This window comes from Aquarana catesbeiana, linkage group LG01 (genome assembly GCF_042186555.1).
Source record: "Aquarana catesbeiana isolate 2022-GZ linkage group LG01, ASM4218655v1, whole genome shotgun sequence".
Classification (NCBI taxonomy): domain Eukaryota; kingdom Metazoa; phylum Chordata; class Amphibia; order Anura; family Ranidae; genus Aquarana; species Aquarana catesbeiana.
Window position 1 is genome coordinate 351,394,693 of NC_133324.1, and position 16,634 is coordinate 351,411,326.

Sequence of the window (16,634 nt, forward strand, 5' to 3'; positions counted from 1 at the left end):
AAAATGGGACAAATGAGCTGACACGTTTCCCACTTAACAGTGCTTAAGCATAGCTTAATCATAGCTATGTACCTAGTATTCCAGTTTTGAGGAGAGTCTTGTATCCATATATCCACCTGAAGCGGTGATCCCTTCCCCTCCCCCTTCTGTTTCTATATGGTCGGGGCAGCCGGGTGATTTAGGAAGCAACTTCATCACTGGAGACCTCGCGGGATATAGGAAGCCAGAATCAAGACATCCAAGAAAAAAAGTCCCATATTTTCAAGAGACCTCTTCCTGTGATAATCATAGCTATGATTAAGCACTGTTAAGTGTGAAATGCGTCAGCTCGTTTGTCCCATTTTTTGCTGTGGCTTGTATTTTTGGATTTTTTACAATAAAGGCTATATTCCGGAGTGCGGCTGTCCAGAACTACCTTTTTGCTTCATTTGCCCAGACCATATAAAAACTACTGGGTTCATACAAGGCCAAATGATGCCATCTTGTTTTCTCCATAATGTAGAATAAATAAATCAGAGGTATATTCTCCACCAAAAAATGTTACCTATGTTATGTACTGTGAGAATGTGCTGGGAGCCCAATACCGCAGGGAAATCTCACGAATGAAAGGATTATACAGTAAATTATAAGAAACCAACAAGTGGAAAAACCTCTTTAAGCTCATTCAAACCTAAATTATTTAAAGTTGGCTTTTCACTCGTCAAAGGTGTAAACGTTAGATTTCTGTAGCAAAGTTTATAAGCCTGATGGGTCTTTGGTTTTACTTTTCTCTAACACAGCATGTACTAGACATGTGCAATTAATTAATTTTTTGACTAAATTCGACAAATTCGTTTATTTGGAAATATTTAAATGATTTTATCAGAAATTAAAAAATCTGAAAATTAGAAAATTTGAATATTCTAAAATACGAAAATCGGAAATTTGAAGATTCGCAAATTAAAATATTTGTAAATTTGAAAATCCGAAAATCGAAAATTTGTTAATTTCAAGATCCAAAAATCCGAAAATAAGAACGAAAACCTGAAATTTTGAAAACCTGAAAATTCGAAAAATTTTAATAATAACTAACTAACTAATAATAACTAACTATTAAATTATAGGTATTGAAATTTCTTTTCAAATGTAGCTGTTAGTGAACGGAACAAATACGAATTTATCCAAAGTTACGAATTATCCGAAATAACGAATACCGCATCTAAACGAATGGAACGTATGAATTAATAATAAATAATAATAATAAAAACTTTTTATTATTTATTATTATTAATTTGTTATGTTCCATCTGTTTAGATGCGGCATTCGTTATTTCAGATTATTCATAACTTTGGATACATTTGTATTCGTTACGTTCACTAACAGCCAAATTTGAAAAGGAATTCCAATACCTATAATTTAATAGTTATTTTTAGTTAGTTAGTAGGTTATTATTTTGAAATTTCACATTTTCTGATTTTTGCTCTTATTTTCAGATTTTCATTCTTTCAAATTTTTTGATTTCTTTTCTTATTTTCGGATTTTCGAATTTTCGAATTTCCGAATTTTCAAATTTTAGAATTTTATAATTTCTGAATTTTTTCGCATATTCAAATTTACGAATTTATTTGAAATAACGAAATTTCGATCTTAACGAAGGACCCGAAAAACTAAAAAAAAAAAGAAAACGAATGAAATGAAAACTAACACATTTTTTGGCAGTGCACATGTCTAGCATGTACATTAGGGATGAGCTTCGAGTTCGAGTCAAACTCATGTTCGACTCGAACATGGGCTGTTCACAAGTTCGCCGAACAGCGAACAATTTGGGGTGTTCGCGGCAAATTCGAATGCCGCGGAACACCCTTTAGAAGTCTATGGGAGAAATCAAAAGTGCTAATTTTAAAGGCTTATATGCATGGTATTGTCATAAAAAGTGTTTGGGGACCTGGGTTCTGCCCCAGAGGACATGTATCAATGCAAAAAAAAGTTTTAAAAACGGCCGTTTTTCGGGAGCAGTGATTTTAATAATGCTTAAAGTGAAACAATAAAAGTGTAATATCCCTCTAAATTTTGTAGCTGGGGGGTGTCTATAGTATGCCTGTAAAGGGGCGCATGTTTCCCGTGTTTAGAACATTCTGACAGCAAAATTACATTTCAAAGGAAAAAAGTCATTTAAAACTACTCGCGACTATTAATGCATTGCCGGTCCGACAATACACATAGAAGTTGATAAAAACAGCATGGGAATTCCCCACAGGGGAACCCCAAACCAAAATTTTAAAAAAAAATTACGTGGGGGTCCCCCTAAATTCCATACCAGGCCCTTCAGGTCTGGTATGGATATTAAGGGGAACCCCGCGCCAAAATAAAAAAAAAAACGGCGTGGGGTCCCCCCAAAAATCCATACCAGACCCTTATCCGAGCACGCAAGCTGGCAGGCCGCAGGAAAAGAGGGGGGTTCGAGAGAGCGCCCCCCCTCCTGAACCGTACCAGGCCACATGCCCTCAACATTGGGAGGGTGCTTTGGGGTAGCCCCCCAAAACACCTTGTCCCCATGTTGATGAGAACAAGGGCCTCATCCCCACAACCCGGCCGGTGGTTGTGGGGGTCTGCGGGCGGGGGGGCTTATCGGAATCTGGAACCCCCTTTAACAAGGGGGCCCCCAGATCCCGGCCCTCCCCCCTGTGTGAAATGGTAAGGGGGTACAGACCCAGGTCCCCAAACACTTTTTATGACAATAACTTGCATATAAGCCTTTAAAATGAGCACTTTTGATTATTCATGTTCGTGTCCCATAGACTTTAACGGTGTTTGCGTGTTCGAACAAATTTTTTGCCTGTTCGCATGTTCTGATGCGAACCGAACGGGGGGGTGGGGGGGGTGGGGGGGTGTTCGGCTCATCCCTAATGTACATGCACACATCAGTTTGTATGCCTAAAAAAATATCTTCCTATGTTTCAATGGGTATAAGAAGTAGAGAGGCTTTACTATATACAAATACATTCCAAAAGGTCATGTATTTTGCACTGCACCCCTACACCAAGACTTAGTACAAAAGATTATTTGCTGGTCCTGAGTTTTTTTCTTTGCATCTTTTTGTTTCTAAGGTTTATGCAATGAGCATAAAGTAAGTCGCAAACTTGCAGCCCGAAGAAGTTCGCTAGAGGAGCTACCTTTCCCCTTGCCTTCTCTGTTCAACTCAATATGTGAGCTGCAGGGGGAAGCAGCTGTAGACTGGACTATTCACACCCTGCCAGTGTCCAAAGAATTCAGCCAGAAGTCTCATATGGATCATATTCTTCTCAGCACTCATTCAGGTACAAAACAAAATTGTAAATGAGCAATTCTAATAAGGGAACTTATTTATTATAAAGACTCCTCATTCCAGCTTAGCCTACATGGTCACCATGCTAGCAATACAGTGGGTAAAAACATTTTCAGATTACTGATCATCAGAAATTTAACTTACAATGTAAGGATGCATCTAATCATACTAATTATACTAATCATACTAGTGCAAGATTTTTTTTTTTTTTATAAAAAGAAAAAAACACAAACAAAAAAAAAAAGAAAAAGAAAAAAAAAAACAAATAAATAAAGGCTATTTCAAGTAGGGAAAGCATTAAATATTTTTATGAATATTTCAAATGTACCCCTTACAACCAACAGATAATGCGGACACTATTCTAGGATTTCTTTCATTTGATTAGCTACTTTGCAGTAAATAGCTTCAGTTGTAAAAAAAAAAGATAGGAATACCAGAAGACCATTTTACACACACAGCAGAATAAGTTGACATAAGCCCTTTCCTCTCTAATAGCAGAGGAGAGTCCTCTGGATTTTCAGCCTGCCAAAGAACTAAAGAAGTGCAAGGCAATTTTAGGCTTTCTTATTTGAAAAGCCCAGCATGTTCAGCTAACATAAAAATAACCTCCCTGTATTGAATGTTTAACAAAATAAAAACAAATGCCTTAAACAAAAAATAAAAAATAAATAAAAAACAATTTACAAATTTGTACATGTATAAACATGTAAACATGTGTTTAAGGCATTTTGTGCAGCTTATTGCAGGGTACTAGGAATAATGTCAAATTAAAGCGGTATTAAACCCCAAATCTAAAAATGTTATATATTGCAGCTTAGATGTGGTGGCTGCATTTGTTTTCTTTTTTTCTAGGTTTAGGTGTCCCCTCTCTTTTCACCTAGTGATCCAGCCAGTAACACACCTCCTGTATAAGAGTGCCCCCACTCTGGATGAAGGAGCACAGGGTGCACTTTTGGACAGCAGCATTGTCAGTCTGGGGGGAGGGAAGTGTTAGATGTACTAGAAGATTTAGATACACCAACAAATTGAAGCTGAACTCCAGCTAACACTTTATAAGCAGTTGCAGCAGTAGCTGAACTCCAGCTAACACTTTATGAGCAGTGGCAGCCATTTTTTCCCTTTGGGATAAAGGTTTTGCATAAATAAAAGCTGATCGTTGTAAGGACTTGTCAGTGGTAAATGTTTTGTCTCATCCCTCTAACTGCCACATCTCCAGGATTGCTTGTTCTGTTAAAAAACAACAGACTTACTGGCCAGATCACCAGGTGAAAATAAAGGAAAGAAGTTCTAAAAAAGAAAACAAATGCAGCCACCACATCTTAGAATTGGTAAGCTGCAATATAAAGAAATGTTTGCTTTTGGGTTTAATACCACTTTAAGCTTTTAAGTTGCAGTGATAGTAGCTCTTCATCCTGGTGAAATGTGACTTTTCTCACTGGGGTGTCAATCTTACTTTCATAGAATCGACGTGCTGTTGCTAAGAGCTGCAATTACAGTGGAGGGGCTGGGAGCCAAATATATTGACACCGTTGAAGTCACGATCTATTGAAGGTCACAAAGGAGTTAAAAGGATACAACATTCAGGAAAAAAAAAACTCTTCAAGCGGTCATAATGGCCACTGTTTTCCTAACATACTACTTTTCAGTGCAACCAATCCTTAGTCCTTGTCAGTGTCTCTTGGTCAATATGACTGTGTGATGGGGTAATTGCAGGCAACACCAGCGAATGTTCATATCAGGTCCAGAAAGGATTGCTTGAGGCTTTGAGCTTCTAATCCTGTAACATAGCAGTCTAATTTAATGACACAGCAAGAAAATGGTTAGACTTTTTTTTAATGACCATCATTACAATAAATTAGAGCTACAAAGCTGGCTTGGGGATCAATCAATTTCCTTGGCACTGTAAATGCTGAGAAATAGTGTTCAATAATGCAGCAAAATTAGGAACTGATGTCTACATTTTAAAATGGGTTGTCACACAAAGTGCTCATTTGTAATGCAAGATGTAAAGACGACGCCAGGATGAGATGAAATAAGATGTAAAATGTTGAATGCAATCTGCCAATGTTGAAACATTTAACAACTGTTTTTGCAACATCCAAGCTGTCACTTTCTATACAGCATGTTTATTGTTTCTTTGAAAAGCAAGGAAAAGTGTTACAAAAAACGTTGATACAAAAAAGCAAAGAAAAGTGTTACCCTGATCACATAATTACTAGCAGTCATTATGCTTTCAGAGACACATCCAGTCATTCCTTGTTTGGTGTGAGGTGTTAATATTTATTTATAATATTTATATATTTATGTCTATCTAATGTACTATTTTTGTTAAAACTTAAGCTGGCCATATATGGTTCGAGTCTGGGCCAGTCGGCCCGGACTCGAACCATTAATGGCCCGGCTGAATATACCAAGTTGATCATTCGATCAACTTGATCGATCAAACAACTTGGTTACAACCAGCCATCTGGATTCTCTTGCAACTATCAGTAGCGGCTTCTATAGCATCAGTACTGTCTCTGTTGATGGGGGAATCGAGCAACCAGGGGTTGCAGGACAAACATTTGCTCCATGTATGGCCAGCCTTATTGTTGTCCATTTTATAGCAATTTGCGCCCGTGCAGTGTTAGACACAGCTAAAAGTATAAGCGAGGTCCTGTACCATGTTAAACTCTAGCAAAAACTCTTTTTTATTGCTGTCTGTGTCCATGCTGAAGGAAGTTCCCCTCAGGGCCGGATTAACATAGGGGCTATTGGAGCTGCAGCTCCAGGCCCCTTACCTTAACCGCTTGCCAACCAGTGCACGCCGATGTACGTCGGCAGAATGGCACTAGCAGGCAAAAGGGTGTACAGGTACATCCCCTTTAAGAAGTGGTGTCGTGAACACGTGCGTGCCGCCGCGGTCTAAGTGACCATGGGTCCCGCAGACTCGATGTCCACTGGGTGCCCGCGATCATGTCACGGAGCGGAAGAACGGGGAGATGCTTATGTAAACAAAGCATTCCCTGTTCTGTCTAGTGATTCACAGTCACCACCAACCAGATCACTCCCCAGCCACTTTCCATGTTAGCCACCTCTCTTCAACTTATATCACAGGTGACCATTTCCCAACCTGCAGATGACAGACCCTACTCCAAAAGATATCACTCCCAGTTACTCCCTCCATTGATTGATACTCCTCCACGACCACCTCACACCCCCCCCCCCCGCTGACAGACCTCTCTCCCCAGCCTGTCCCCACACACCTTCTCACCTGCTGACCTGTGGATGGAGGAATCAATCCCAAAGTGTTATTGTGTTCTGCCAGTGGGGAGAATACAATGATCAGTGTTGCTAACTATAGCTGGCAGCACTGACTGTTTTGGGAAAAACCTGACAGGCAGGTTGTACTCAAGTCGATTAATAGATTGACTTGTGTACAACCAGCTAGCCCATACATAGATCGACTATAGCTGGTCTCTGCTTAATTGGCTTAATTTGAATTAATGTATGGCCCGCTTAACCACTACGCTGTCCCTAAACATCCTTCCACAAACCTTTACATTTTTCCTTTCCAGATTCCTACATCCTCCTCACCTATACATAGTGCCCACTGCCATACCCTCCACACTTCTCTCCTATACATAGTGCCCACTGTCATACGCTCCACACTCCTCTCCTGTACATACTGCTCACTGTCATACCCTCCACATTCCTCTCCTGTACATACTGCTTACTGTCATACCCTCCACACTCCTTTCCTGTACATACTGCCCACTGTCATACCCTCCACACTCCTCTCCTTTACATGCTGCCCACTGTCATACCATCCACACTCCTCTCCTGTGCATGCTGCTCACTGTCATACCCTCCACATTCCTCTTCTGTACATACTGCCCACTGTCATACCCTCCACACTCCTCTCCTGTACATACTGCCCACTGTCATACCCTCCACACTCCTCTCCTGTACATGCTGCCCACTGTCATACCATCCACACTCCTCTCCTGTACATACTGCCCACTGTGATACCCTCTACACTCCTCTCCATACTGCCAGCTGTCATACCCTCCACACTCCTCTCCTGTACATACTGCCAACTATCTTTCTTTAAACACTCCTCACCTGTACATACCACCCTCATAATACCTTCCACACTCCTCTCCTGTACCTACTTCCCCTATCATACTCTCCACACTGCTCTCCTGTACATACTGCCCCCCCATCATACCCTCCACACTCCTCTCCTGTACATACTGCCCACTGGCATACCCTCCACACTCCTCTCCTGTACATAGTGCCCACTGTTATACCCTTCACATTCCTCTCCCTCACCTGCACATACTTCCCACTTTTATACCATCCATACGCCTCCCCTATACCTCTTAAACACAAAAACAGTTCTCTAAAATGATATTGAATATCCTCAATGTTACCAGCTCTAGAATGGGCACACTTTTGTTCCATCTTCACCCGGTTTTCCTTCCGGGTTCTGTGCCTTCGGTCACTTGCCTTGGCCGGGCTGCATTGCTGTCACTTCCATTTCCATGCTCATTTGCATCCTCTCTCTCTAATCGCCCCTCTATCTCTCATCCTCCCTCCCTTACCCCTCACCCCTATCTCATCCCCTTTCTCTCTCTCTCTCTCTCTCATCCTCCCTTTCTCTATTTAATTTAATTTGTTATAACAAAGAATTGTTTGCATTTATAATTATTATTTTTTTAATAAAAAGCCTCACCATAATCCTCAGCACCAGGCCCATGATGTTCTTAATCTGGCCCTGGTTCCCCTTATGTCCTGTCCTGTCTGACATCTGTTAAACAGACAGAAATTGGGGAGGTTTTCTCTCACTTCCTGTTCTGTTTGACACTGGTCAAATAAACTGGAAGTCAGTAGAAACCTCCCAAATAAGTGTGGAGTCCACTTCAGCACACCATACATGTAAATCTTTGGCAGGCCTAGAAATGGTGATGTCCCAACCATAATTTAAATACAAATGAGCCAGCCAGAGAGAAAATGCTGGTAAATTAAAGCGATTGTAAAGTCTCATTTTTTTCTAATAAAATAACAAACATTTTATACTTACCTGCTCTGTGCAGTGGTTTTGCACAGAGCAACCCAGATCCTCTTCTTCTCAGGTCCCTGGCTGGAGCTCCTGGCCCCTCCTTGCTGTTGAGTGCCCCCACAGAAAGCTGCTTGCTATGGGGCCACCTGAGCCGAACCGAGCTGCAGCTCCCTGTGTCCATTCAGACTCCTCTCCCGATTGACTAACTGACTTTGATTGACAGCAGCGGGAGCCAATAGTGCCGTTGCTGTGTCTCAGTCAATCAGGAGGGAGAGTCCTAGGCGGCTGAGGCGCTCGCTGGATAGAGATAGGGGTTAGGTAAGTATTAGGGGGCCGAGGGGGGTTGCTGCACACAGAAGGTTTTCTTATCTTAATGCATTAAGATAAAAAAGCTTTTGACTTTACAATCACTTTAAGGTAAAAACAACCTTCTGCCTTTATAACCACTTTAAAGATAGTTAATGCTAATAGGGAGAGAGAGTTTAGTTTTGCGTCAAATTAGAACTACAGGCAAAACTTTTTTTCATTTTGGATTGAGCAAGGAAGGGTTATAACCCCTGTCAGATGTTGTTTTTTTTTTTTTTTTTCCAGTTGTGTCCCATTGGGGTGATTTCACTTTCTGTCCCATAGTCAAACAGAAAGTGAAAGGAAATCCCTACAAATTTAGGGAATCCCTTGGGGACCCCCACGTCACCAGAACTAGTATCCCCATTGGAAGATTTCTCCTCTATTACTTTTCTGGGGAAAACCCAAAATCTGTGATTTTCTTTTACTTTCACTTTGAACGATAATGGTAACTAGAAAGGGTGAACCTCCTTAACAGGGGCAAATACAACAATAAAAATTGACAGGTGTTCTAATCTCTCTTCACTCTATCCAAATCTTTAAAAAAAAAATTTGCCTTTAGTTATACTTTAAAGTGATTGTAAAGTCTCTTTTTTTTTTAGGTAAAATTAACAAACATGTTATACTTACCTCCTCTGTGCAGTGGATTTGCACAGAGCAGCCCGGATCCCCCTGTTCTCAGGTCACTCTTCTGTGCCCCTGGCCCCTCCCTCCTGTTGAAGGCCCCCACAGCAAGCAGATTCCTATAGGGGAACCCGAGCTGAGTCACAGCTCTGTGTGTCCATTCAGACACTGAGCTGCGGCCCAGCCCTGCCCCCATTCTCTCCTCATTGGCTGACTGACTTTGATTGACAGCAGCGGGAGCCAATGGCGCCACGCTGCTGGCTCAGCCAATGAGGAGGGGAGTCCCAGCCAGCTGAGTGCCATGTGCAACATCACTGGATCTAGAGGGGGCTCAGGAAAAATAGGGGGGGGGGGGCTTCTGCACACAGAAGACTTTTTATCTTAATGCATTGAATGCATTAAGATAAAAAAAAAAACCTTCTGCATTTACAACCACTTTAAGTATAATGAATCAGTTACTAAGAGAGTGACCTGCTACTCAGAATTGATACAGTGTAGTAGTGATGAAACTTCAGTGTTTGATAAGTTTACCAAACTAGACTAAAACCTTTTACAGATCACCTAAGGTAAACAGAGTTCTGTCCCTGCAACATTGTATTGATTCTGTATAGCCGTTCATTCTCTGCATAAGCTGATTTATTACGCTGTCAGTAGTGAGCACAGGAATCTCCATACAATTAAAGTCATACTAAACACACACTCTGTATATGGATGGTGGCACTGTAATTATTTTAATAAATAAAAACATCTAAGTACCTTTTTCCTAATCGATATACAGCTGTCAAACGACCCACAACTTTCCCAGCCTGTCTGTAGGGAAACATAAACATAAGAGTTTCTAGTCCTCTGCTGCTGGTCACATGTTAAAAAAAAAAAAAAAACAGGCTTTGGAATACAGAGTAAAAATAAATAAATAATATCAATAAACTGTTAAATCATCATACAAATATATATTTGAATCTTTATTATTTTTGGCAATAAAATGGTGTGGGCGGATTTTTGCCAGTCACATGCTGTGTCAGGCCCCTCCAGTCTGTGTCTTAGAATAATGGGGAGGTGAAGCCTCCATCAGTCAATATCCTGCCCCCATTGTGTTTAGCTGGTTAATATGCATGGAGGAGGAGGAGGGAGGGAGTGGGCTGTCATTTACCACTGTGTATACACTCACATGTGTGACTCTGTAGTCACATGGAGGAAATGCTCAGCATAGAAGCTCACTGAAAACTGAGCATGTGCAGAGCTGCCACTACAGCTGCAAAATTCCTAGGGACATGAACAGAAGGTGGAGATAGATAGCAGCAGGATCAACCAGGTTTTTGCAGGATACAGAAAATGAATCTCGTAGTGACTGAGTATGAACATCATGTAATACACCATTTATTGATAGTTTTTTTATGATGTGGGTTTAGTGACACTTTAACCAAGATCTCCCTCATTATTTTCTCTTCTGCTTCCTGCTTCAATTTTTTAACCTACAGTGTCAGGCTATTTTCTCTATTGGTCAAATGTTATTTACCTTTTCTGGTAGATTTACATACACTAACAAATTGAAGCTGAACTCTAGCTAATACTTTATAAGCAGTTACAGCAAACTGTTTTTTTTTTTTTACTTGGAATAAAGGTTTTAGATGAATAAATAAATACAAGCTGATCACTCTAAGCACCCCTGCCAGTAGTAAATGGTTTATCTCAACCCTTTAACTGCTACATCTGCAGAACAGCTTGTTCTGTTAAAAAACAACATACTTACTGGCCAGATCACCAGGTAAAAATGAAAGAAAGAAAGCCTATAAAAAAAAAACAAATGCAGCCATCACATCTAAGAATTGGTAAGCTGCAATATAATAAATATTTGCTTTTGGATCTTATATCGCTTTAAGGCTAATCTCTCTAGGAATAAATGTTAAGGAATATTACATTTGCCTTGCGAAAGGCAATGATTAGGCCTCATTTACACTGGCGTACTTAAAGTGTTACTAAACCCACAACAGTAAAATCAGTCTGTATATGCAGTAAAGCATGCTTGTTATACTCACTGTGGAACCTAAGGGGTTAATCATCTGCATTGTGTAAAAAGGCTGTTTGATCCTGTTGTCTCTGATCCTCCCCTTCTTCCACTATCCTCAAAACATGCCTGGATAAGACAGAGTTACCGGAGTCAGGCTGCATATGCTCAGTTTGGTGTGTATTGCTAGAGAGTTTTTTTTTCTTGGGAGATGTGATCAGCATAAGGCAAATCAGCACTGTCCAGACAGAGGGTCAGGGGTCCTGCATCCTGACAGGATAGCCAGTGCAGTATAAAAACTCCTCCTACAAGCTTTAACCAAGCACTGATAGAAGTCACAAGACTGCTGTATACAGCTGATTATTTAGCAGTTTATATTTACTGAAATAATTACATTTGCATGTTCTGTGTACTGTGGGAGACCAGATATAGTGAATGCAGGGTCCTGGGTTTAGTAACACTTTAAGCATACATCCATGCAATGGTCGTGTTTGCCCACACAGCGATGCACACGTGTTCCATGCATACCCATGCAGGCAGTCCCATGTTTTGTCAATTGGAACACGAACACAACCACTGCTAGCAATTTGACATGTGTGTGCAGGTGCATGCGGGTGTAAGTCTCCGAATGCATAAGTCTGTTAAATTGGGAGCAGCGGCTGTATCTGCGTTCCAGTTGACATGAAAGGGATGGCCTGCATGGGGATGCATGGAACATCTGTGCATCCCCATGTGAGCAAACACGGCCCTCACATAGGTGTACACTTAATACACCCGTGTGAACGAGGCCTTAGAAGCTGACTATTCAGATGTATTATAAACAATATAGATATTTTTCATGACTTTAGCATGGATGCTAAAACATTTGCACAACAATTTTATTAATATATTGACCCCTCTGTGTTGGCTGGCTCATTGAAAACAATAAATTATATAGCTGTTATCTCATCTCAACAGTTGTTAAAGAGGATCTTCAGTCTCCCCCAGAAAATTTTTTAAATACTTTAGCTGCTGACTTTTAATAAAAGGACACTTACCTGTTCGGGGATCCAGCGTTGTCATCATCCGGGTCAATTCTTCAATCACCTTGCAGCTTCACAACTGGTTCCCCCTTGCACCGCGCTGCACTTTGTGAATGGTCCTGCAGTCTTCTGAGACCTGTGATGTGTCCCAGAAAGCCTCAGGGGAAGGAGGGGGTGCCGAACTTCCGCTCAGATCGCTACAGCTGTCAAAACTAGGTACCCGCTCCCCCCCCCCCCCAAAAAAAAAACTTCCAATAATTAAAGAGGAAGGGGGGAGGATGCAGAGAAGCAGAACTCCTTTTGGGTGAGATGAGGGATCACAACTGGGTGCTTACGCCCTCTAGTGGCTAACCTATATATTGCTATGTTTAATACAATAACAAACATATGGAAGAGTAAGCATGTAAAAATGTGAGTCATAACTAAAAACACTTTAAAAGAGGTAATAAACACATAACAAAAATGTAATTTATCGCAGCTTACCAATTGTTAGATGTGATGACTGCATTAATTTTCTTTTTTTATCCTTTTATCTCCTTTTTTTCACCTGGTTACTTGGCCAGTATATCTTTTCATTCAACTGTAGATTAGCAACTAAGTAACAACTTAAGCAAACAAGTAGAAAGTTTTAATAAATGTCTCCCTCAGTATCTATTTGTGTGGCCACTGTGTGGCATAACATGACGCTGTATTGTCAAGAAATTGGTTTGACAAAAACTGCAGCTTCATGTGTTTTAGAATAAAATGCACATTAATTATTATACATGTTATACTGCCATGAATTAGTTGCTTTTACACATTCACTTTTTTTTTTTTTTTATCTGCTTTAGCATTACCTTCCCCATCTACGGTGAATGTATCTGCCATTTGTACAGTGATGTATTTTAAACCCTGTATGACTATGAGACGTTGCCAGGAGTCCTGTGAAGTTACCGGCTCTTCGAGGTACCGATGGTTCCATAATGGCTGCTGTCAATGTGTGGGGCCCGACTGCTATGGAAACGGCAGCAAAGAGCCGCTTTGCCAGCAATGCCATCCTAAGGGAATACTGTCAGCTGTGGAAGGAGATTAGTTCTGGAAATAATTGATCAGGAAGGTAATGAGAAGAAAGAACCTGATTTGAAAAATCGATTCATTTGTGCTTTCCATAAGCTGAAAGTCAAGAGAAGACAGAGTTTGATATTCAGTATGTACTGGTAGAATTTGTGTAATTTTGCATAAAGCAGCTGCATTTTAGGGGTGTGCGTGTGTGTGTGTGTGGGGGGGGGATGCAGGGTCCTGGGTTTAGTAACACAGATGAATAAATAAATAATATGGCAGATGAATAAAAAGTTCAGGGTAAAATAAGGACCTGTGTAGTAAGTCTTCTTACTGATTGTTTCTGGGAGAAAAGATAGAATGCAAATGTGAGGCTTTCTGGGCTACATCACATAATCAAAGCAGTTTTCAGGTGACACACACATTCATTTCAATAGGCTATCCTATGTGCGCAGAAACGCAGAAAAGTGGCGCATTTTGGCACGACTGTTTTGCGCAAATGAACGAGATGATGCCTGTTTAGGCGAAACGCGTCAGTTTTCGTTGCTGGTGCACAATTACTGTCCTACTTTGAAGCGCTTGTTATTTTATCGGAAAATGTAAGTGTAATTCTTATGTTTTTGTTCTTAATAATTATCTCTCACGGAATTACACTATGTGCCCCCTCTTTTCCTTCTTACTCCCATGGTTTGGTTGATCTGTCCCTGGATTGAGTTTACATCTATCCTGCTGAATCCATCATTTGGAACGCCCATGCACATGCCCACGTACATGCAAGGAACAGGTGCCTCTTGGTTACCCCTAAAAGCTTGATTGGCTTGTCAGGTGTATGCTTGCACAAGTCCAATCTTTCCGGTAAGAGACTGGTATTTCTGGTGGTGGATTCCTCATGTCACTCATCATTCACTTTTATGTTTATTTAAGATTATAGTGACTGTCACTCATTTGGATTGCATCACATATTCTTGGGACTTACTATGACCCTTTGTGGTCCTCCATTATCACAAATGGACATTATTATTTGAGTATTTGTCAATATATACTTTTTTATCATGTTTATTTCTCACTTCATCATTTTTGTCATTGGACCACATTCCACATGTTTGATATTTTGATTACCCATATTATCATTGTTATTATTATTATTTTTTTAGTGCTGCACAGTTTTCACTTTTCTGATTGTTTCATTTTTACACTGCTGTGCTGGCCGCTTTATATTATTCTGACAGCGCGGTATATCTAGTTTCCTAGTCTTTATTTTATCATGCGCAAATGAACGAGGGAAAATGTGCATTTGCTTGCTGTGTTTGGACTGCCATTATAAAATGAATGATACCACAAATGGCACCACAAATGCGACACTTGCAATTTTGTGCATGTTTACAAAACACGCAGGTGTAAATGAAACCTTAGTTTGCATCCTGTTGACTAAAAAGCAACATCACCAAAGTAACAAGCTAATTAATATGCATTTTTATTAGAAGCGACATCAGCACATTTATACACTAAAACACAGCTGTGTGCTTCATAAATGTGCTTTTCTTGCCTTCAGACTAAAGTCAAATTTATTCTAATAAATGGGGGGAAACATAGCTGCAGAAGGTGACGGAAACCATTCACAAGACCTGACATGGTTTATATGACAGCACTCACCTCCTATATGTGAGTATTCATTTCAGCATTATGCACAGAACCCACTATAGGAAATCAGAGCCATCACACTGCACTCTACTTTTTAAAAATAAAACTTTGATGTCCTACACTCTGCAGAGAATGGAAACCAATGATCTTTATATATAGGCCCCAATGTCATGAAGCTAATGCTCAATTCACAAAGCTTTAAAGTTGAACTCCAAGCATGATCTCAATGGCAAAGTTGCATACTTACATTGGTTTGCGCTGCATCCTGGGCAAGGAAGAGGGAGATCTTGAGGGCGCATTAGCAAGACTTGGTAAGCTAGGCCAGGTCTTTCTTTATTGGGACATCATCTAGGAGAAGTTGTGGACTTACTGGCCCAATATTTACCATGCAAACCTACATTTGGGAACTGGTGCATAGTGACATTTGCTAATCAACTCACTACTAGCAGTCACTCGTTGGTTGAAACATTATTTTTTGCAGATACCATAGGGTGGCCTCCTTCCCGTAGTCTCCCGGGGTCCCTCCCATAGCTAGTGGACAATAATGGCATGCAGAAATTTGGAATGATGGCTTTATAATAACTTGTTTTATGGACCTTAGAGACATCATACAAATATCTGCTTCTCCTCTCCTGAAGAAGTGCATTGTTCATGAAATGTGTTGAGATCCTTTAAATGCCTCCCCATCTTTGCTGAACTGTTCAATCCTAGGATGGTGCAAGTTGAAAATGTATACTAAATTATAAATATAAGTGTTGGAATAGGCTTGAGAGATGTTAGGACTAGAATAAGTTGTTAATATATCCATAAAGCATTTTAGGATGGTTTTAATAAGCATCAATAAAATGTTATTTAACAGAAATAAGACTGAATCTATTATTTTTGCACCTAAAAAGTCCCACAGGGTATTTCTTGTCTGTATGTTTCTTGTATGTAATTATTTTTCCTAATTTTTGCTAAGCTTATACCTGGAGTTCAACATTTAAGCCACATGAGTGTAATTTTTAGATCTCATTAGACTCAGTTAAAGTGGGAAATGAAAAAACACTGCAATAATGCTGTCTTTTCTGCAATAAAACAAATGTATCTACCTGTTCACAACCTTCTTGGCACTAGAATGAATTAACTTTCATGTGCATGCACAGGAGTTATGTCATTCCCTGGCTGTCCAATCAAGACGGTCAAGGACCCAACACCTGATAGAAACTGGGAGATGATATCAGCACTAGCAAGGGACCTTGTGGATATTGCATCATTTGAGCCAAGGTAAGTATTTACAGAGTTTAAAGCGATAATAAAGGTTAAAAAAAAACCCTGCAACAGTGGCGTCGGGAGGGGGGCTGGGGGTGGCTGGAGCCCCGAATGGGCCCCCAAAAAGCCCCGGGTCTCAGCCATTCAATGAAGCACCTGCAAAGTAAATGTAGCCCTCCAATGGAGCGCTGTCACCACTGATGGGGCTTCCATCTTTACCCAGTCTTCCTTCTAGGTTTGCGGGCTGTGGCCGCTTGAATGGCCGAGCCGCGGGTATGCCATTCCTTCAGAGCGCATGCACCGATGATGTCACTGATTGCTGCTCCTTAGAATATCTCCCAAACGGTACACGTTTAGGAG

At 40.5% G+C, this 16,634-nt stretch overlaps 1 protein-coding gene across 1 annotated transcript in view; it reads left to right on the forward strand.

Annotated features, from left to right (window-relative positions):
• The window catches only part of LOC141145845 (twisted gastrulation protein homolog 1-A-like), a 31,161-nt gene extending 15,273 nt beyond the window's left edge, over window positions 1-15,888 (forward strand). Inside the window, exons 4-5 of the mRNA XM_073632683.1 lie at window positions 3,087-3,296; window positions 13,175-15,888. Of these exons, the coding sequence (XP_073488784.1) occupies window positions 3,087-3,296; window positions 13,175-13,416 (452 nt within the window). The 3' untranslated portion in view covers window positions 13,417-15,888. The remainder of the gene's footprint in view (window positions 1-3,086; window positions 3,297-13,174) is intronic.
• The last annotated feature ends 746 nt before the right edge of the window (window positions 15,889-16,634 follow it).